Below are 23,507 nucleotides of genomic sequence, written 5' to 3' on the forward strand. Positions count from 1 at the left end.
AAAAAATCTTATTCTAATTTTTGTCCTACCTTATGAAAATGTTGCTCTTCAAATGGTTGGGAAGAGTTCCAAGAGCGTATGTAGTTTTTCGACAGAAAGGCAGCATACATTGTCCCGTGGTTGTCCATCAGCATTCTATACGAATTAATTGCATTCCATTGTCCAATTAGTTTCGGATTTGCAGTTCGAGTTCCGTTGCGGAGTGCGTCAACGGAAATTGAATATAGTTCATTGGAGTCGTATTTGCCAAGGTAGAGCTGTCTCGGTTCTACCTTAGGGGACAGGGTGATGGACAAAACCTTGATTCCTGATGTGTCTACTATCCACGACTGGTTTCTTTCCAAATTAAACACAATAATGTTTTGTGCACCCCACCGCGAGATGTATGCGAAGGTTTCTTTGGGTTTTTCGTCAATCACCAAATCGTGCAGGTATGAGCGAAATGATAACTGGTGAATTAGTCTGATGCGATCGTTGTTGATTAAATTGATGATCCATATTTTTGAACTGCAATTGTAGCTACCCTCATCAAGCACCCACAGCGTTCCAACGGAATCGACTTGCAATCCTTTTGCTTTTTGAATTTTGTTGCAGTCTCCCTTTCCCTGTTAAAAGCATAAATTTTCGTTTTTGATAAAATCTTAATATGAATTTTTTCTTTTGACATCATCATTAATTAAAAAGTGAATAACAACGAATATTCTATGCATAATTCATAAACTGTTTTTTCTTATGTAAGTGAATTCTTGTTTACATTTATATTTAATTTAGATTGCAAATTATCAAAAGCTAAAAGTGATTCAACTCTCTTCTTCTTGTAAAGAAATTATAATATATATAATTGTGTTTAACCTCTTGACCTAATGTAAATAATTTTGTTAATGAAGCTGAATATTTCTAGACGATTCTAAGAAAATTAATAGAATGCATAAAATTCTACTTAAAATTACTGTTTTTGTTGATATTGAGCGCATATGGTTTGATTGTTAACTCTTTTCTATGTATTCACTTACATGCATGCTCCACGAAGGAAAAGGAGTGAGCTTCGGGGGCTCAGAAGACTCGCTGCTCGTTTGCAAAGTTACCAGAGTCATCGGAATTCCATCAAATTTTTCAAGGCTTAGGAAAATCCTATCTCCGTGGACAGCCATGTAACGAGGTATGATAATCTCTTTTTTGATAGTTCCGTAACTGAGGGCTTTTGTCCTGCTTGCCTCCGACAGCCACTCGTAGTCGAATTCATTCCACTGGTAAACTTGAGTAAAGTTGGCTGCGGCGGCCAAGGATGAAAGTCCGAGCAAGAAAATGACACAGAAGAATGGATTCATGTCTCGAACTTTTCCAAGCTGACAAAAAGAGCAAATGATTTGATGAAACTAATATTTTGTGTTCCTAATCAGATATTTGATAAAGAAAAGTATAATTTTAGCCTAAACTAGATGAGCGATTTGCATAAAAAATTAATAAAAAATATTCACAATCAACTGCTTGATTTAAGACAAAACGTGCAAAAGCTGCTTAATGAATCCAAAAAGTACGAACCTGCTCACTGGTTAAAAACGGAGGCGATCGAATAAACTGCAGCTCTGGCGCAGAAAATTGAGTGGCTTTGGAAAGCAACAAGCTCGCCTATATAAAAACAGTCTACCCGGAAATTTAGCACCTTGCGCTTATCCGATTTCGATATAAGCACAACGCACAAGGCGATAAAACATCAAGCAGTCGCAATAATCACCTGCACACTCCACAAGGAAAACTGAGCAACACAAACTGGAAATTCCAAAATATCAGTACTCTAATTTTTGTATGAATTTATTTAATTTTTTTAATTATATCTCTAAGGATTTTGAAAATTGATAATTTAATGTCAGCTCTTTTAGTGCACGGAAAACAGATCAAAATTTGCGATGTGGTCTATAAAGATAAAACATTTTTCCTATTGAAATATAGCTTAAGCAAGCAAGAAAGAATAATTAGAAGATTATTCACGCTGTTTTTTTTAGTTTTTGCGTTTTATGTTCAAGAAGTGTGAAACATTCACTAGCTAGCTGAAAAAAATGAGAATTAATAATGTTCTGGGGTGACCATTGCGAGCGGAGGTATATTTCAACTCTCATTATTCCCTTTGTTTGACCCTGTCAGTGATTAAGTTTCCTTTACAAGCAGAATACGTGTTTGCATCAGAGTTTGATAAGAATAGCAGCTGGCCTAACAGCAGAAACAAACCTGCACCTCGGTCGAAACCTGAAAATATGAACAACCACAATAAAGAAAACATTTTTTACCTAAAAAGGGGCATTTCTATTGAGGAGGAAGGATTGAAATCCTATTTCTGTTTTTGCAGGCCTAAAAATTATTACGACGAAAATGACACACTGTGAAATACAGTTAAAATTTTCATACGGATCGAGCTACCAAGCCACAGTATTTTATTGCGTTTCATATTCAAGCAGGAAATTTGTTTGCGTCAATCGGGCGCGATAAGAGCAGCTGCTATCAACTATCAACGTCGGCCTAACCGCAGAAAAACAGGCCGGCACCTATATCGCTTTGCTTTGCGCACGTAGACACGTACAAGGAAAAATTGCAGCCGCAATTCAAGCAGCACGGTTGACTGGTTTAAATATTATTTTTTAAAGCAGGAGCAGGCTGATGGGATTTTTACCTGAAATTTCTATTAATACACTTGGCTAGGGATAAATAATATATTAAAATGATGGAATTACTGAATAGTTAACTGGGGTAAAGAGGACTAAAAAAATGTGAAACATGCGATTATATATTATTACGGCTAAAATCAACAATAAAATCGAGAAACATCCCTTACTATACTACGAGCATCTTTTTTTATTTGAGATACATATTATTAATTTAGAATTTCAGTAGTTTTGACAAAGAGCCGCCAGCGAAAGCGCATTTAACAAGGGGGTAGAGGTTGATCAGCGCCGCGTCTGAGGTCTGGGTCAACTGCTGAACCAACAAAGCCTCTTCGCTCTTGGCTTGAATTTACAAGCTCCGCCTTTTCTAATTCGTTCGTTCTCCCTCCAGCGATATGCCATTCAAGTCGCGTGCCTGCTTGCCTGGCCCACTACCCCCTCCTATGACGTCACACCAAGCGCTACCGTGTTTAAAGCAACTTACTGCTGAACCAATATCAGGCCCCTTCTCTTGGCTTTTATTCTGCAAGCTCCGCCTCCTCTACTTCATTCTTTCCCCCTCCTGCGGTATGCTATTGAAAGACGTGTGCCTGCTCAAGCTCATCTGGCTGATCTCCCTCTCCGCCCCCGATGACGTCACGCCAAGTGCCAGTAGCGCCTTGTCTGAGGCGGCTTCTTCAAAAGTAGCAGGATTAGGCTGTGGCGACGACACTGCCTCTGGCGGCCACTGTAAAAGGCTTCTGTCAGAAATCAGAATTGAAGTGACAGATAATCAGTTCAATTCACCAGTTGCATAAACCTTAAGTGTTTGAAGCCGCCAACAGATGGCGCCACCGTAGACTTTCGATTTTAAGGCACTTCCGCTGCGATTTCAGATTCAATCTAGCTACTGTGCATTCTTCAATTAATTTGCTAATTTTTGACGTGCTGAAAACCAAAATCGGTTCAGCCAATCGCCGTAGAATCGTGAAAAACTATTTTTTGAAATAAAAAAATCTTTTCCAACGTTTCTACGGCGAATGGCTGAACCGATTTTGGTTTTCAGCGCGTCAAAAAAAAGCAAATTAATTAAAAAAAGCAAAACAGCTAGATTGAGACTGAAATCGCAGCGGAAATGCCTTAAAATTGCTTAAAACAAAATTTATAAGAAAGTCTGTGGTTGCGCCATCTGTTGGCGGCTTCAATAACTAAGGGTTTATGCAACTGGTCAATTTATCATATTTTTAGCTTCCTTTATATGTGACAGAAATTATTTAATTCCGACTATTTTTATTTTTACTGAAGCATTGACTGACTTTGGAAAATATTTATTATTTTTCAACCGGTATGGCATAAATGCTACGCAGGTTGCATGGTTTTAAAATTAATCTTGAAGTTAAGGAGCGAATATATTAAAAAATAAATATTTATTTGAACGTAACATTTTATTCGTGGTTAAATTTAAGAATAAATATTTTTTTATTAAATTATTAAAACAGCACACTCAGCAAGAAAGAAAGGTGGATGGTTTTGCTTTCTCACATCCTTGGTCGAGAAGCCAGGGCCGTGAGGACGCCGTATAAATCATTTTCTATTTCCTCGTGCACCATTTCCGGAGAGACAGGATTCTGGAGGGCGGGCATTTCCAATTCCACGGCGCCTGCGTAGTACTGCTCGTTGGAATTTTGCAATTTTCTCGTCCTCAGGGTGAGCCACAGGTTGAAGATGCAGCTCAAGACCAGGAAGAGGGCGAGCGATCCGATCAATGCAGAGTTTGTAGATTCTTTTGTTTTCCGATCTGCACATGTACAGTTGAGTGTAACAGGGGAAGAGGGAACAGTGGAGACATCTGTTGATGAGTATTTAACCACATCTAAAAATATTGAAGGTTAAAAGAGCTTCCAGGAAAAAGTTATTTTGTCAGAGAAAAGTACCTGTCGTCCGAGAATCACTGATGTGGTATGGCTTCGCACCGACTGCAGCCTTTAGAAGGAAGTACTTGTACTTGGTTCCTGCCGAACTAAATTGAGTCATCCAAAAGGTGCCTCTAGAGTCCAATGCAAAACTAGAAATAATGTGTCCAGCCTAAAAATTGTAATGGACTGTTGTCAATTTAACAAAATAAGACAAAAGAGTTAAATTAAAGAATTGGAACCATAAACACAAAACTCTAAAATTAAAAATATAGACCAATAGCGAAAAATATCTCAAATAAGTCATAAACCTTTTTTTAAATTGGTGACCTACCTCATAAAAACGTTGCTCATGGAATGGCTGGGAAGCGTCAAACGAGGATATGTACCTTTCCCCTGAAAAGGCGGCATACATGGTCCCGCGGTTGTCCATCAGCATTCTATGCGGCTTATTGGCTGTCCATTTTCCGATTAGTTTCCGGTATTCAGTTCCAACTCCGTTTCGAAGTGTGGCGACGGAAATTGAATACAGTTCATTCGAGTCGTATTTGCTAAGGTAGAGCTGTCTCGGTTCCTGATTCTTAGGGGACAGAGCAATGGATAAAACTTTGACTGCTTTCGTGTCCAAAACCCAAGATTGATTTTTCTCCAAACTAAACACGACAATGTTTTGTTCACCCATGCGCGAGATGAAGGCGAAGGTTCCATTGGGTGTTTCATCAATGACCATGTCGTGCATCAAATAGTGGAAAGGAAACCGATGAATTAGTTTGGTGTGATCTTTGTTGGACAAGTCGATAGTCCATATTTTTGAATTGCAATGATCGCTACCGCTGTCCAGCACCCACAGCTTTCCGACTACATCTACTTCCAGCCCTTTTGCTTTTTCAATTTTGTCGCAGTTTCCATATTTCTGCAAAAGGCATAAAGTTGCGTTTTCGGTCAAATCTTCGTCTCGAAATTTCCATTTTCAGATAATTATTAACTCTTAATAGATTAATTTAATTTTAAAACATAACTAACATGTCATTTTTTCATACGAAATATTTTAATATGCTTAATGGAGCAGTTAAATTCCTTAAAGCTAGACGCACATTTACTATAATAACATTGCTCCGTGGAAAAAATATTTTGTGACAACGTAAAATCGAGAAAATTCAAATACTTTTGCGCAGATATGGCTACATAAAATTAGAAAAAAATCAATAAAATTGTATCTTAAAAGTTTGTTTTGCTGATTTGATTATTTATCATATACTCACATGTGTGTCCCACGAAGGAAATGGAGTGAGCTTCGTGGGTGCAGAAGACGCACTGCTCGTCGGCAAAGACACCAAAGTCACCGGAATGCCAATATGTTTTTCAAGGCTGAGGAAGATCCTCGTTCCGTAGACAGCCATGTAAAGAGGTTCAATATTCTCCGGTTTGAAAGTCCCATCATTCAAGGCCTGTACCCTTTTTCCTTCCAACGGCCACTCGTAATCCAATTCATTCCACTTGTAGACTTGAGTGAAGTTGACGGCGGTGGCCACGGAAAGGCGGAGCAGAATGATGACACACAAGAAAGGATTCATGACTCGAACTTTTCTAAACTGAAAAAAGTAATAAATGATTTGATGAAAAGTAAAATTTATGTTTGATGCGTTCGTCCCTAAGATATTTAATACAGAAATAATAATAAAATTTCAGCCTAAACAAAAAGAGCGATTTGCTTATTATAAATTAATAAAAATTCTTCACAATCAACTGGCTTGAAATATATGGCAAAAGCTACTTAATGAAACCAAAAAGTACGAACCTGCTAGCTGGGTAAAAACGGAGGCAAAACTGCAGCAGTGTTGCAGGAAGTTGAGTGACTTTTAAAAGCAACTAGCTCGCCTTTAAAAGCAGTCTACCCGGAAATTTTTCACCTCTCGCTCAATCGATTTTGATAAAAGGCACTACGCAGAAGGCGCGATAAATCGATAGCAGAATACGTCACAAAAATTCTCCTGCACACCAAATAAGGAAAACTGAGCAACACACTGGGAATTCCCAAATATCGGAACTCAAATTTTTTAAAATAATTTCAATGATACCTCCATGGCTTTTGAAAATCTATAATTCAATAGCAGCTCATTTAGTGCCCTGGAAAACGCACTTTAAATCTAAATTTGCGATGTGGTTTATTGAAATAATACATTTTTCCAATTGAAATAAAACTGAAGCTAGAAACAATAATTATTAAATTAACCTCGCAGTATATTTTTTTAGTATTTGCGTTTTATGTTCAAGTACGAAACATGCACTGGCTGGCTGAACCAAAATAAAAGAAGAATTAATCATGTTCTGCGATGATTATTTCGATTGGAAGTATCGAAACTCATTATTTTAAGCTTTTTTCTCTTTGTTTTACACTCTCCGTGAGTGAGTTGCGTTTTGAAGCAGGTGTTTGATAAGAATAGAAGCCGAACTAATCGTAGAAACGGGCCTGCACCTTGGGAGCGACCTGAATGTAGCCAACCACACTGAGGAAAAAAGTATTTTTTTTTTCTTAAAATGAGGAATTTCTGGAGAGGGGGAGCAATGAAATCCAATTTCTCTTTCTTCGGACCCAAAATTACTTCACTAATTTAATAAGTGAGAAATACAATTTAAAATTTTATACAGATGAACAACACCAATCCGCAGCTCTGTACTGCGTTCGATTTTCAAGCAGGATATTTGTTTGCGTCAATCGGGGGTGATAAGAGCGACTGCTATCGACGTCGGCCTAACCGCAGAAACAGGCCGGCACCTATATTTTGCTTTGCGCACGTAGACACGTACAAGGAAAAATTGCAGCCACAATTCGAGCAGCACGGTTGACTGGTTTAAATATATTTTTTTAAAACAGGAGCAGGCTGATGGGATTTTTACCTAAAATTTATATTAATGCACTTGGCTAGGGATAAATAATATATATTAAAACGATGGAATTACTGAATAGTTAACTGGGGTAAAGAGGACTAGAAAAATGCAAAACATGCGATTATATATTAATAATTTAGCATTTCAGTAGTTTTGACAAAGAGCCGCCAGCGAAAGCGCATTTAACAAGGGGGTAGGGGGTGATCTGTGCAGGGCAAATGCGCGTCGGTCCGCTTGATCGGATTTTAAAAACACGGCAGCTTGTTCTTTTTTATTCCCCAGCGCCACTTTCTGTACTTCGTTCATTTGCCATGCGCACATTTCGCTATGCATTCAAAGTTGCTTGACTGGCTTACTTCTCCCTCCGTCTTTGACGTCACACAAAGCGCTACCGCAGCGCCGCGTCTGAGTGAGGTTTGGGTCAACTGCTGAACCAACAAAGCCTCTGCTCTTGGCTTTGAATTACAAGCTCCGCCTTTTCTAATTCGTTCGTTCTCCCTCCAGCGATATGCCATTCGAAGTCGTGTGCCTGCTTGCCTGGCCCACTACCCCCTCCTATGACGTCACACAAAGCGCTACCAGCGCCGTGTTTAACGCAACTTACTGCTGAACCAATATCAGGCCCCTTCTCTTGGCTTTTATTCTGCAAGCTCCGCCTCATCTACTTCATTCTTCCCCTCCTGCGCAGTATGCTGCCATTCGGTCTGGCTTTTTTCTTCCCGCCTCAAGTGACGTCACGCCAAGTGCATCTAGCGCCGTCTCTGAAGCGGCTTCTGAACTAACACATCCAGGCTGTAGCGACAACGCTGCCTCTGGCGGCCACAGTGAAACCATTGAATGAAAGCACCAAGTATTTAAATTTTGAATATCCAAAGGGTCGAACAGAAATTTATTCCAACTAATGTGTAAAACAAGTTAAAAGTCTAATGATTTTTCCTCAGTTCCCTGAAATTAATTGAAATAAGAGTACGAGGCAGCCGGAAATAAATACGTTCACCTTTAGTTTTTGTTTAATTTTATTTTTACAAGAACAATTAGGAAATAAAAGGCATATTAATATATTTAAAATGTTAAAGCTGAACTTCATCGTCGCTGGGTAAGACTTGAAGATAGAGCTCCGAAGCAGGAAGCTCCGATTTATCAACATATTGCGCGGATGTGCTAGGTTCCGGTCCGACGTCATCGTAAATGTGTTCCGACTCTGCATCATTTAGCTCGACTGCAGTTTCGGGTCCAACGTCGTCATACTGCGCAGAATCGTAGAAATGAGTGTCCAGCTCTCCTTTCAACTGATCTCTCAGGATTTTTTGATTCTGCCTCGCAACCAGGATGCACCAAAAAATAATTGTGCAGCACAAGACCAAGCTGAGTGCGTTTGAACAGATCAGAATGAGGATTACAATTCTCATTTGGTGCAGGGTATTCGAATCTCCAATCATTGTCGCAGGGAAACGTTGAGAATTTTGAAGACCTGGAATTGTTTTAAAAAATATCAGTCCCCCAGCGAGCAGAGGGGTAACCGCGGTCACTTTTCGGTCACCTGACGAAAGTTGAACAAAGTGTGGTTTTGCATTTAAGGAATGATCCTGATTCATGTTTCATTGGATTTTTTTTTTAAATTTAGCTTGGATCATGCAAATTTTGAGTGCCCAGTCTTGGGCACCCGATGGGCACCTTTCGGTTACCCGGAGCGGGCAGAGGGTCACTTGCGGTCTCCTAACAAAATTAAAACTAAGGGTGATTTTGCATTTCAGGCATGATCCTGAATCATGTTTCATTAAATTTTTGTCGAAATTTTGCTTGGATCACCGAAATTGCCAGTGCCCAGTCTTGGACACCCATCGGGCACCATTCGGATACTCGGAGCGGGCAGGCGGTTAACTATGGTCACTTGCGGTCACCTAACAAAATTAAAGTTATGGATGGTTTTGCATTTCAGGCATGACCTTCAATCATTTTTTGCTGGAATTTTTTGAAATTTTGCTTAGATCATGTTGAATTGCCAGTGCCCGGTCTTGGGCACCGAATGGGCACCTTTCGGATAACCAGAGCGGGCAGGAGGTCACTTTTGCGGTCATCCAACAAAATTTAAACTAAGAGTGATTTTGAATTTCATGCATGACCCTGAATCATTTTTCACTGCAATGTTTTTGAAATTTTGCTTGTATCATGTCGAAATGCCAGTGCCCAGTCTTGGGCACCGAACGGGCACCTTTCGGATAGCCGGAGCGGGCAGGGTGGTAACCGTGGTCACCTAGCAAAAGTTGAGTTAAGGGGGGTCTTGCAATTCAGGCATGATCTTGAATTATGTTTCATTTATTTATTTTTTAATTTGGTTTTGATCATCCAAAATACCAGTGCGTAGTCGTGGGCACCAAAAGGGCACCTTTCGGGCAACTCGGATGGGATAACTGCGGTGTGACCGATTCATGAACTGTTTGGGTCAATTTTTGGGCACAGATAAAAGATGGTATTTAATTAGCGGAAATTAAATTTTTTATGCATTTTAAAATAACCACCCAATGTGTACCTTTTGGTCACCAAATGGTTAGCCCATGCGCGGGCACCATATTTTTTTAACTCCTTTTAATTCTAAAATTTTTCAGATTTTTTCAATTCAGGTTTAAATTTATTTATTTAGTAAAATACACAAGTAACTTAAAAAATTAACTATGATAACCAAAAGGGGTTACCCAATGGTTAACCAATGGGCAACCTCATAACCACAATTAATTATTTATTCCGTGTAACGTTAAAAAGTATTTATTAAAAATATATTTATTGAGTTTTAATATACCCTTAGTAGCATTTTAAACTCTTTTAATTTAATCGTTTTGAGCACAATTCACTCAAGCAGCTTTCGCGCGCGTTTCATTGTTACACTCGTCAGGCCGCGCGTGGCGCCACTGTCGGCAGTAGCATAAGCTGCCGCCGTGCTGGTTGTTTGTGTTTGAGAACGAACAACAAACAGGACGGCTGGCTGGATTATTGCATCATAATTTTCGTCAGAGATTTTCGCCGTGTTTTTGGACGTGTTTTGAGAAATCAACTTAATCAACGAATCCTTGGACGAATGACGGATGGTTTGCAAGGTAAGGGCATATTGAATTTACTTAGATTTTAGCAGGGAGGGCTTACAAAAATACGCGCGCGTAAAACTGATTGTTCATTGTATGTGATTGTATGTAAACACCAAAATTGTCATTTCAAATTGTTTATTGTCATCCTTGTGTCAGCAGGCTTGAACCGTGTCCCACCCTAATCTGTCTGCACATGTACAGGAAGGGATTCCAAGCTTGGACAACCGGGACAACCGAACTGAACCTTTGCCGCGCAGCATGCAGGTATGCATTTAAACGCATGGCGAATTTATTGAGTAGAAAAAGTAATAAATTGCATTTTATTTTGTAGCGTGATGTCTTTTTGTGCTATTTTTCGCTGACATGGAATGGAAGAGACGGCTGGATGCGACTCCGGGGAGACGTAAAACAACAATTTGACAGGAACAAGTGGAAATGCTTAAAACTGCGGACCACACGAAGGAAGAATGAGTGTGGTAACTTGTGTGTTTGATAGCTATTTTGTTGTTATATTTGTGTGCCTAAATTGAGACTTAATTTAAGACTCAAATGTAAGATTTCACTGATTTTAACCAGATCTTTAAGCCAGGCGAGTGAATGCCAGCATTTGTTTGCAAGCGTTAACATGGCTCTTTTTAGTCATTTTCAATTTATGGCTATATAATAGCTCGAGAGTGTTTATATATGTACTAATGAAACACTTAAGTTTTTTAATTTTTGAAGTTGGATTTTAAATTTTAAAATTGAACGTTCTTCAAATTTTAAGTGGAAGAAATGTGTTTTAATACACTTCAATAATTTTCCTTTGTTACTTTAATTATTTTCGTCAATTCAGCCAGCTAAAACCGGCTTTTGGTCGAATTAATTTTAAAAAACGTCATTTTTAAGCGCTGAAATTTGCACCACACATTCTTTGTGTTGATGTTTGCAACAATTTAAATTCCCAAAATAGTTTTATTAAATCATATTTAGTTGATGTTGGCAATCTCTACGCAGGTTATATTTTGAATTTAATATTCTCTGATAGTCATTGCTAGGCATTTGCGAATGGCTTATTATTTGTTCGAAGTCTCGACAATTAACAGCAACTTTCGATGTTATTTACTTTCAAATGTGGTTTTGGACTCAATCCTGCTGCTGTGCATTCTGGACTTCAAATAATTGATTTTAATATGCTGAAAACCAAAATCAGTTCAGCCAGTCACCGTGGAAACGTAAAGATAATTTTTTTATCAATTTACTGACGTTTCAACGGTGATTGGCTAGACTGATTTTTGGTTCCAGCTCATCAAATAAAATCATTTTAAGGGTTGTTTACACAGCAGCAGGATTGTGTCCTAAATCTTAGTTAAATCGCATTAAAATAATACTACGTAACAGCTGTACCCATTTATATTGGGAGACCAAAAGGGCCATTCGCAACTGGTGAATTTGTGCAGAATCATGCAATTTTCCAAAATTATTTAACATGTTGCTGCATTATTATTATTAAAAATTATTATTATTATTGCCTTTCAAAAAAAATTTGTAATTACAATTTTGGCGATTATGTCATCAATTTATAAGATTGCAGTTTTCCGTGGTGAATCTGACGCGGTATTTTGGCGACGAAAATCTAAAATACAATTATATTTGCTTATCCTGTTCATGGAAGGTGGACTGAAACTTTTACTGCGTTGATAATACCTTGAAATCTTCACTAATAAACCTAGTTTTCGACCCACAACTTTTTATTTAACAAAAAATTCGCAGGTTGTAGGTCAAGGTCACCTTTCGCGACCTTTTTCGAAAATTCATAATTAAGGGAAGATAGATCCCTTAGATTTTTTTGGGGTTCAGGGCTGAAATGTAGCCCTTGAAATTCTGCACAAGCTCACCAAGTTTCAACAATGTGCAACAATAGTTTTGCTTTAATTTGAATAAATTAAAAACCGACTCGAGGCCGCTCGATCGAGCATGGCATTAAGTCGGCGAGTTCGCCGATCATTCGTCCATAATATTTTTACCCATTGCATTGGATAATCCACAACAAGAGGGCCCAGTGTAGACATATTAAGGTCGAAATCGACCTTCAGGGTCTGTACCTGACGAGACCCTGAAGGTCGATTTTGACCTTACTATGTCAATCATGGGTCCTCTTGTTGTATCTAATCAAATGGAATGGGTAAAAGTATTATCGAAGAATGATCGGCGAACTCGCCGACTTAATGCCATGCTCGATCGAGCGGCCTCGAGTCGGTTTTTAATTTATTCAAATTAAAGCAAAACTATTGTTGCACATTGTTGAAACTTGGTGAGCTTGTGCAGAATTTCAAGGGCTACATTTCAGCCCTGAACCCCCAAAAAATCTAAGGGATCTATCTTCCCTTAATTAAGAATTTTCGAAAAAGGTTGCGAAATGTGACCTTGACCTACAACCTGCGAATATTTTGTAAACTGAAAATTTGTTCAGGATCGAAAACAAGGTTGGACAGTAAATATTTCAAGGTGATACCACAACGCAGTCAAGAGTTACACTCCGCCTCTCAATTTCTGAATTTCATGTTCCGGGGATTTTTAAGAAATTGTAATTTTAGGGAATGGATGGTCATCGATTTATAAAATGTTTAATTTTGTGATTTTTACTTTGCTGTATTGAAATAACAAATAAAAGTGCTGCCCATCTGGCTGCTCACTGAGGGTGACCCCAAGCGGGCACCCAATGGTTACCTTTTGGCTACCTCTTACCTAGGGCTGTCATTTTGCGCTATACTCAAATTTAACTTTTTTAACGAACAGAGTCAATCGACCTGCCACCTGACAGCCCTAGATAAAAGGTGGCCAAAAGGTAACCATTGGCTGCCCACTGGTGGTAACCTCAGCCGGGCACCCAATGGTTAGCTTTAGGTCAACGAACATTCTCGGCCTCTCATTTATTACGCTCCCTGAATTCAGGTATACTTTAAATGTACATAAAAGGTGATTCTATGAAAGGTCATAATAAGGGTGCCCATTTGGTGACCGAATTCTGGGCATGACCACTCGCGGGTGCCCGAAGGGTTGGACATGCGGTATAACCAATGGGTGCCCATCTGGGTGCCCACGGGGGGTAGCCGGGTGACCGAATGCGGGCACCCAATGGGCACCTTTTGGTTGACTTTTTTCTCGGTGGGCCATTGATTAATGGCGCCAAATTATTTCCAAAAGGTTTACCTGCGCAGGCGCCGATCGCAGCTTTCTCCAGAATGAATCTCGGGATGTTATTAGATCCATGGTCTACAATTATCCAAAGGAATCCACATTTTTTATCCAAGGCCAAAGTGAATGGCCTGATGGAACTCAGATTTTCCACCTAAATTGGGCAAAACAGTAAATTACTTGATCAAATTCATGAAAATTTACCTCGTAAATAATTTGACCCTGAAATGGCTCGGTAACCTTCCACTTTTTGATGTAATTCTTGTCTTTGAAAACGGCGTACAAGTTCCCATTTGCATCCAAAAGCATTCTGTAGGGCGCGTCAGCCCAAGAGCCGATCAGACTCATTTCCACGTTTTTATTTCCGGCTTCCAGCTCGGAAGCGGAAACTGAAAGCAAATCACTGGCGTCGAATATCCTGAAGTAGAGCAACTTGTTTTTGGACTCGATTCCAGGGGAAATAGCGAGAGCATAGAATTTATTTCCCTGCGTCTTCACCGCCCAGGACGAGTTTGATTTCATGCTGAACGCGATGAGGTGGTCGGCCTTCGAGTCTGCGATGAAGGAAAGGCAGTCGTCTTTCGTCTCGTCCAGGACCAAATCATGCGGCCACCTTTGTTCAAAATCATGGGAAACCACCGAGCTGGGGAATGTGTGGACAAGCTCTGTCGAATCGTTGTTTAAAAGGTTAAAAATCCAGAGCTTTGAAAGACAATAAGGACTTCCGACGTCTAGAACCCAAAGCCGGCCTGCAGAGTCTACGTCAAGCCCGGTTGAGCTCTGAATTGTCTCACAGTTTTCCTTCACCTAAAAATTTATCAAAAATTAGCAATTTTGTGGTAAAAACGTCTTAGACGAAGTTTCGGAGCACACCGATCGATTCTTGAGGGTTAAATTAGGTATAGAAGATGGTTTTCCCGACCAAAAAGTCAAGCGTAATGTGTAACTTTTTTTCCCGCCAAAAAATATGAATGCGAGAACTGCGCATGCGTGAGAGCTAGTTTGAGCACTTGCAGAGAGATGACTTCTTTGTCTCACGCATGCGCAGTTCCTGGATATACTTTCAAATTGTTTTGGTGGGAAAAAATAAACCTCGTTAAAGACGGTCTGTAAAATTTCAAAGGAATAATTCTCACGTGCATGCGTCGGGATGGAAAGGGAACAAGTTTAGGAGCGGAAGAAGATCCGCCATTTTGGGTCGAGAGTGAAACCAAAGTGACGGGAGTGTTGTCCTGGTGGGCAAGGCTGAGGAAGACTCTTTCCTCGAACACTGCCATGTACAGAGGATAAATAGGTGCAGGCCGTGAATGCGTTTTATCGTATTCAAGGTGGTTCCACTTGGAGACGGTGGTGAAGTTCAAGCCGTTTGCCATCCACGGCCTGATTAAAAAGGCTAGAAATAAAATTGGAGGCATCGCTCCCCCAAAAAATGAACTGGACAGACGATGCGTGTAGTCCTGAATAAGTGTTGAGCAGGAAAAACTGCGTTTTATCTTGAAGCAGGAAGAATTGAAAAGAAAACTCTATTTTTGTGATTTTTAATGATATTTATTTTGCGATTAAGTTCTGATTGGCAATAAGAATTCCTTGCTTGATGCAAACCACAATATTCCAGTATAGATAAAAGCACAGGAAGCAGGTTGATTCGACCATAAATAATAACAATTAATGTGTTCAGATTTAACAACTAAAACTCAACAATTTAATTAAATTGTCAGATTCGGAGAGCTCAAGCTCAAAGGTTTGAATTTGTCATTCAAAGGTGCCGATCCATCGTCACCTTGGGGTTCATTTTCCTGCTCTTTAGTCTCCTCATCCTCGGTGGGAATGGGAGGAGGCGGTCCCATTCTGTCAAAGAATTCCGATTTGGTCAGAACAGGCCGGGAACGAATTTCTACTCCTGGAATAGGCGGGAGCGGTCTTTCATAAAAGCTCTTAGGAAGAGTATCAGGGGTGACGTAGCCGTAATCCGCTGAGGTCGAAGGTTCAGGGTAGATTTCCTCGTAAACCACATCAGATTGTCTGGCGGGTTCAAAGAGGACCAGCGTGGAGGAGTCGTGGAGGATTTCTTCGGGAATAACAGCGGGAACCTCTTGCCGTTTCTGCCTCTTGACGAACCACAGAAATGCCAAGCCACACAGGACCAAGGTGGACAGGTTGGTCAGGATCAATATCACGTTCAGCACTCGACAAGCGGACATGGCCGGAAGCTTGCCAGAATTTATTTCTTAAGGAAATAAATAACAAGCTGAGTTTGGCTGGATCTGCATGCGGAGCTGAAATTGTTTTGAATAATTTCTTAGCAAAAGGGATGGAAAATGGGACGAAAGTAATCATAAGAGTTATGAAAATTTTATCAGATTTGATTGCTAAAGAGGTGACAAATTAGGTCCGTCTTGTATAGCGTCAAATATATCGATAGAAAAAAATAAATTTAACTCTTAGCAATAGCAAAACGAATTTATTCCACGTGAATTCAAGGAAGCATGGATGATGAGCAAATACTCTAATAAAATTCTCAAAAATTATCCTAGAAACCAACATATTGTTTAGGGACAGCTACGATTCTATAGACAATTCAGTAAGAGAACGTGAAAGTTATTTTTTAACATAAATTTAGAAGATAAAAAGGTATCAATGATAAGACTTACCTAGAGAGAAAAAATAAGCAGAGTTGAGGACAAGAGCCTTTGCTTGAATAATGTTGTGTATTTTTCTCACTCTCTGAGCCTCTGCGCTCGCTATTTCTATAATAAACCAACACGGAAGTTAATCGCACATGTTATCGTTGTGATTAATAAAATATTAATAAGAAATCATATCGTCTGACTATAAAAGGCAATTTAAAAAATATAACACCTCCTAGCTGTCGTGTATACATTTTTTATCTTATCATTAAAACAGTTTTAATAAATCTGGAAATAAAATATCGTGTTTTTAATGTTGAACAAATATTAATATTTATTTATAATAACGCTTAATTAATAGGACCAATTCTGTCTTCATTTGGTAAGACTTGCAGATTATTAGATGACCGATTCAGGATCGAGCCTCATTTCTACGTACTTGTCCGGAGTGCGAGGTCCCAAACCGACGTTTTCGTACGGAACTCCCGGATTTGCAATGCCGACGTCGTCCTACTCGGCCGGAGCGGAAGGCGCATGTTCCATATGATAGATCTGGTTAGCTGCTTTTGTGGTTAAAAGTTCTTCCTTATACAAGAGTTTTTGCCAACAGCAGTTATTCTCGTCTCAGTTTTTCCGGTTTTGTTTCGGCCTCACATTATCAAGTGATTAATCGATTTTTAGGATATCCTCTGCTTATCGATAATGACGCAGAGCTTATTCTTGTCGAAACTTCCTTATATGTCGGTATAAAAGACCCGTCCAAGAGAACAAATAAGCATTCGACAATCCGTTATGAGCATGCTGACTCCAATCATCGTGGTGACCTTCTCCCTCGGCCTTATTTTCGCGAACGCCGTCGACTTCACAACAGTCTTCGAGTGGGACAAATTCGAATACGAGGGAAGCGACGTCCAAGCTAACTACCCTCTCTACATGGCCGTGTTTGGAAAGAGGGTGTTTCTCAGCCTTCATCAGAACGAGGGCAGTCCCCTGACTTTGGTCTCTCTGCCCATTTCGAATGCGTCTGCTCCGCCTCCGAAACTTACTCCTTTTCCATCCTTGCAATTCCACGTAATGATTTTAATTAACCTGATATGTTTCTAGTTAATAATTTTGTGTCTACAGATCAACTACAAGAATAAGTGTGAAACGATTCAGGTTGCCAGGGGCATTGACGTGGACTCTGCAGGACGGCTTTGGGTTCTAGACGCCGGAAGTTCTAGTTGCCCGTCGAAGCTCTGGATTTTTAATCTTGTTAACAACGATTCAACAGAGCTGGTCCACACTTTCCCCAGTTCTGTGATTTCTCACAACTCAAAAAAGAGGATGGTGCATGATTTGGTCCTGGACGAGACCCAAGACGACTGCCTTTCCTTCATTGCTGATACGAGGAGCGACCACCTCATCGCATTCAGCATGAAATCAAACACGTCCTGGGCGGTGGAGACGCAAGGAGGGAAATTCGTTGCCCTTGGCCTCTCCCCAGAGAGTCTGTACTTGAGGAAAATAACCGATCAGAATAATCTCTACTCCGTTTCCTTGGCCGAGCTGGAAGCCGGAAGTCGAAGCGTGAATATGACGTCGTCTATCAGGAACTACACTGAAACGCCCTACAGGATGTTGATAGACACTTGCTGCAACTTGTATGCCGCCTTTCCATACAAGAATTACATCAAAAAGTGGAAACTTGCGGACCTTTCTAAGGAACAGATTACATATGAGGTAAATATATCTCCCACTAAAAATATAAATTGAAACCAAGCCATTTTCTTTGTAGCACAAGACCCTGACATCTACTGTTATTCAATTTACTCTGGCCCTGGACAAATGCGGAAACTTGTGGATGACTGAGGACCAGGGAGATAGCAAGAAGCCGAGATTTAAGCTACAGATGGCTTCAGTCGGAACAATACCTCGTCAGTTCCTCGGCTTTTCCAGAGAAAAACTCCGTTTAAAGTAACTTTTATAATTTCAGATTGCAATATCTCGGGAGAAAACAGTTCCTCGACCAGTGGAGCAATTTCAGTAATCTGCAACGGAGGAGGTGGCTCCCTCACTAAGCTCTTTCACGAAATGAAAATTTTATTCTACGCTCTGATCTGCGCTAATGCCTTGAGCTTGGTTTTATTCTGCATTATTATTCTGTGGGCGCTCCTGCTGGTCATGAGGAAGAAAATTTTGATCTCAAAGCGAGAACCAGAAGTCGAGATGCAGGAAATTTCCGTTGTTTCTCGTCCTGATGACGTCCAAAATGACTCTGCTGCTTCGCCTGAACAATCGGACTCTTCGGAGAGTGATGTGTATGCCGTTCCGGCTGAAGAGATGAACTGTGAGGTCCTTCCAGAACAGGAAAATCTGTACGATGATGTCGGACCTGCAGTGCAGCCAATCGCCGCTCAAGCGCTTTACGTAGAAATGAAAAGCCCGAGATACTCGCCTAAATCTTTTGTTAATAGCCAGCAGTAAGGAGATAATATATATGTAAATTTTATTCAAGAGACTCAAATAAAATATATGAAAAACACGTGAACATTTTTATTTAACCAACCCAGTATCTGCTAGAGACTTAGTCTGATAATTAAATTGCCTGTGTTCTCTTTTATAACTTTAAAAATTGCAAAAACACGATCACGTTCAATTTTACACTGTGTGACGCTTGGCTGCGTAAATTAAGAAAAGGTATGCAATCGGCGCTACAATAACGGCCAGCATGTTGCATACTTTTTAAAGACATGGTTCTCGTATAAATATAGAAATCAACATTATATTTAAACTCTGTCTTTGACGAAGTTTCTGAGCACACCAATCGATTCCTGAGGGTGGAATTAAAAATTAAATAAAATGGATATTTTATCTAGCCAAAAAGTGCAGCGCAACGTGTGAAATTTTTTCCCGCCAAAAAATTATGAATTTAAAAGTGAGAAGTGCGTGTGCGTGAGAGCTGGCTGGATCTGCCAAAGAAGTCGTTCGTACAGGCGGTCTCTCTGCAAGTGCTCAAAGAACGGACTCATCTGGCGCAGTAGAAAATAATTCTCTAATACTCCTACCTGATTTTAATTTATTTCACTTCTAATAAAGAAATTAAAATAAAAAACCTATTTTCAAGATGGTTTTTGGACTGGTTAAAAGAAAAAGTGAATAATTTAACCGGTTGAGTATTCAATTTTTATTGAAAACCTCGGACAAACATCCAAGACTACTCGTTTTCGAGGTTGCACAGCTTTCCACGGAAGCCGGGCAGGCAGTTGCACTCCCAGGGTTGGTCGCAGGTGCCGTTGACGCAGCCAGGGTTGGGTTGGCACTTATCGCAGTTGTCGCCCTTCCAGCCGACCTTGCAGCGGCACTCGCCAGGTTTTAGGCAGAAACCGTGCTCCAGGTTGCACTTCTCGGAGCACACGGCTGCGTATAAAATTAGAAAAAAAAATATTTAGGGAAGACTTAAACTAGATTTTATCCCAAAGGCTAGACCTACTTTTATTGCAAAGAGTTCCCTTCCAGCCTTCTTCGCAGGTGCACTCCCAGGGCTTGCTGCAGGTGCCGTGCATGCAGCCAGGGTAGGCGTGGCACTCGTCACAGTTTTCTCCCTTCCAGCCGACCTTGCAGCGGCACTCGCCAGGTTTCAGGCAGAATCCGTGCTCCACATTGCACTTCTCAGAGCAAATGGCTGCAAAAAATAAAATAAATAAAACATTTCAGCATAAAACATAGACACCCGAGGAAATACACCTATTGACACAGGCTGTTCAACAGTATATCATCCTGATATCCTGAAGGGTATAAATTCCTTGCTAAGTAATTTTCATTTCATGGTGAATTACCTTTGTCGCAGAGTTCTCCCTCCCAACCAGCCTCACAATTGCACTGCCCTGGCTCGATGCAAGTTCCTTGCACGCAGCCAGGAGCAGTCTGGCACTGATCGCAGTTTTCGCCCTTCCAGCCACTCTTGCAAAGACACTCGCCAGGCTTCTCGCAAAATCCGTGCTCCTTGTGACACTTCACCGAGCAGACGGCTATTGGAAGAAATAAATGATCAAACGCGCAATTTTTTCTTCAATAAGACCTACTTTTGTTGCAGAGAATTCCCTCAAAGCCTTCTTGGCAGGTGCACTCCCAGGGTTGGTTGCAGGTGCCGTGGACGCAGCCAGGGTAGGGGTGGCATTCGTCGCAGTTTTCACCCTTCCAACCCATTTCGCAGAAGCACTCAGCCGACTCTAAGCAGGAGCCATGCTCCTCGTGACACGAATTCGAACAATCTGATGCAAAAAAAATTTGCGACTGAATTTTGATGATTCTTACTGAAGATTTGTCAAAATTTGATAGATATTCCTTGCAATTGGCTTTTCTTATATTTAATTATGTAAAAAAGAGGAAATTTTGGACAACAAATAAATACAGAAGAATTACGCTTCTACTCTCTAACACAACAATCCCCAGCAAGAGATTAGATATCCTTCAGGATATCCGAAAGATCTCCAAGAGATATCCAAAAGTTATCCGGATTTCAAAAAGATAAACAACCTTTTTAACAGCCTATGTCAATATGCGGATATCCATTGATATCCAGAGGATATCCTCGGATAACCAATATCTTGCCGGGCTCAGATGAGAAACCCACACAGAAAACAAATATTTATTTAACGTTAATTGAACTAACCGCGGCCTCCAAGGCTCTGGATGTGGCGCTTATCGAAGTCTTCAGAAGCCTGAATCTCGGAATTTTATAAGAATCACACAGCATCAACCACAGAGTATCATTTTGGTCCAAGGCAAGAGTAATCGACGAAGAATACAACCGGCGTAGAGTGAGCTAAAACATGCTCCACGTGAGGAGATTAGTTTTAATATCCTCTAAATGTAAGTTACCTGAAAAAATCGCTGCTCCTTGAAAGGCTGGGAAATTTTCCAAGTGGCGCTGTAGTTTTTGTGCGGAAAGGTGGCAAACATATTTCCATAATTGTCGATAACGGTTCTTTTAGGACTTGCGGTCCAGTTTCCAATTGGTCTTGGATGTACTGTCAGGGTTCCGTTCCTAAGTTCATCCGCGGATACCGAATAAAGTTGGTTGTAATGTGCAAGGAAGATCTGTCTCGGTTCATTCTTGGGTGAAATGGAAATCGCAGTACCGAAAACTCGAGGCGTGTGTACCAGCCACGATTTGTTCTTCTCCAAGTGAAAAACAACGATTTGTTCCGCTTTCATCCGTGTGATGTAGGCAAACCACCCGTTCGGCGTCTCATCAAGCACCAGGTCGTGTAGATAATCTTGGACAGGTAACTCGTGTTCAAGTTCAAGCGTATCGTTGTCCAGATTGAAAAGCCACAGTTTGGTCGCACAAACGTCGTTTCCGCTGTCCAAAACCCAGAGCCGACCAACGGCATCCACTTCCAGCCCTCTTGCAGCTTGGATCTTGCTGCAATTCCCTCGTTCCTGTAAAAATATCAGTCGAGTATAGTTTTAGACAAGGGTACTCATTTGTTTGACAGTTTTTAGCACCATGCAGGACCCTGATTCGCGCGAGCGTCAGATAGGGATGGCGTCTGGAAGTTACAAAACAGCTAATTAGCCCGGTAATTTGTGAATCAACCGTTCGATTGCACATCAGGCTGATGGAAATGTAACAAAATTCGTGGAAATGAAATTATTAGGTTAGCGCGCCTCTTTTTCGACGCTTCTGATTGGCCTCCATTATTTCGGTGCCATAATGAATTCTGACCGGCGGGAAAACCAACACAGATCGCAACCCAGCCCCCGGTGGGAATTAAGACTGCGCAGAAGTTTTTGATTTAGTTCACGCATGCGCAGTGACAAGTTTCAGCCTCTCTGAAGGATGAAGAATCGATCTGAATATACTGCGCATGCTTAAGTAAAGCACAAGTCTACTGGGCAGCCTCAAAATGGGCGAATATTCACACAACTATAAAAAGTTAATTTAAGCACTTTAAAACCCAGATTGAGGCTACGCAGAAGGTGTTAGTTTATAAGAAAATATACGCGGGAATGAAATTATTAGGTCAGCACGCATCTTTTTCAACGCTTCTGATTGGCCGCTGGACCGTCTCCTGATTGGCCTCCATTATTTCGGTGCCATTTTGAATTCTGACAGGCGGGAATCAACACAGATCGCTTTGGTATTTAGAAATCAGTGCGGATGATTTCCTCGTTTTTTTTAATTGTTTAAAAAACTGACAATTGAAATTTGAGGTGAATATTTCAAAATCTACTTACATGCATGTCCAATGATGGAAATATTGTGAGTTTCGGGGGCGCAGAGGATGCACTGCTTGTCGGCACCGACACCACAGTCGCGGGAGTAAATCGAGATCTATAAAGGCTGATGAATATTCTTGTTCCGTAGACAGCCATGTAACGAGGATCAAAGAAATCTTGTTTGTCTTGCACGACTTGTGCATCGTATTCCATTGCATCCCACCCGTAAACGAAAATGACTTTCTCTTCAGGTAAACCCATGACAGTGAGGTTAAAGGCAGTTGTCATTACGGGCAGGCCCAGCAAGAAAACGGTGGTGAGGATTCGAATCGCAGCCATGCTTCCTCAACCTACACGCGTTGAAGACTGGCGTAAGGAGCGCGCAGGCTGTGCATTTTTATACCAGACGAGAAATTAATGCAAGGGGAAAGGGAAACAGACTTATCTAGCGAGCGACGAGTTAACTAAAAATAAAAAAGCTTGTGAGCTAAAGGTTTTAACAAAACATTATAAATAATATTCAACGAATTCTCAAGAAGATAGAGAAAAAACTATTAATTCTAGATGTTGTTCTATTTTCAGCAGTTCGCGAAAAACCACAAAAAATCTAGACACGCACACGTGCTATAAGAAAATTTGAGCTGCTAAACTAGAGCATGAGATTACGCCGAAAAGGCTACCAGATAGTGTCACCCATTATTGTGCTCTTGACCTTTTCCCATCTCCGAATTATGGAAATAAATAACACTCCTAATTGATGTCGAGAATAAAAATTGGTTGAAATTCAGACCATTTCAATTTTTCACATCTCAAATTGTTGTTGAGCGAGTGAAATTTATCTGTTTGGTATTGTTGTGGCCGAACAATAAAATGGCACAGATCATGATCACGACTGGCACCTGTTTATTTAATAAATAGATGCAACAAAAATATTAAATCGATTTCAAAGAGTGAAAATTATTTATTTAATTATTTTCT

The 23,507-nt window shown here is 40.4% G+C and overlaps 2 protein-coding genes across 2 annotated transcripts; both read right to left on the minus strand.

Moving 5' to 3' along the window:
* Positions 1 to 4,174: 4,174 nt before the first annotated feature.
* Positions 4,175 to 6,123, minus strand: LOC135935893 (protein yellow-like). Its single transcript, XM_065478516.1, has 4 exons — positions 5,812 to 6,123; positions 4,884 to 5,462; positions 4,571 to 4,721; positions 4,175 to 4,509 (listed from the first exon to the last, which is right to left on the minus strand). Exons 1-4 carry the CDS (start codon positions 6,121 to 6,123, stop codon positions 4,175 to 4,177), a joined length of 1,377 nt encoding a protein of 458 aa, XP_065334588.1.
* A 13,351-nt stretch (positions 6,124 to 19,474) lies between these two features.
* LOC135937697 (delta-like protein 1) lies at positions 19,475 to 20,569 on the minus strand. The gene is made up of 4 exons (XM_065480883.1): positions 20,387 to 20,569; positions 20,141 to 20,332; positions 19,795 to 19,986; positions 19,475 to 19,721 (listed from the first exon to the last, which is right to left on the minus strand). The coding sequence occupies exons 1-4, from the start codon at positions 20,508 to 20,510 to the stop codon at positions 19,519 to 19,521; spliced, it is 711 nt and encodes a 236-aa protein (XP_065336955.1). The 5' UTR covers positions 20,511 to 20,569; the 3' UTR covers positions 19,475 to 19,518.
* Between the last annotated feature and the right edge of the window lie 2,938 nt (positions 20,570 to 23,507).

This window comes from Cloeon dipterum, chromosome 2 (genome assembly GCF_949628265.1).
Source record: "Cloeon dipterum chromosome 2, ieCloDipt1.1, whole genome shotgun sequence".
In the NCBI taxonomy this organism is placed as follows: Eukaryota; Metazoa; Arthropoda; class Insecta; order Ephemeroptera; family Baetidae; genus Cloeon; species Cloeon dipterum.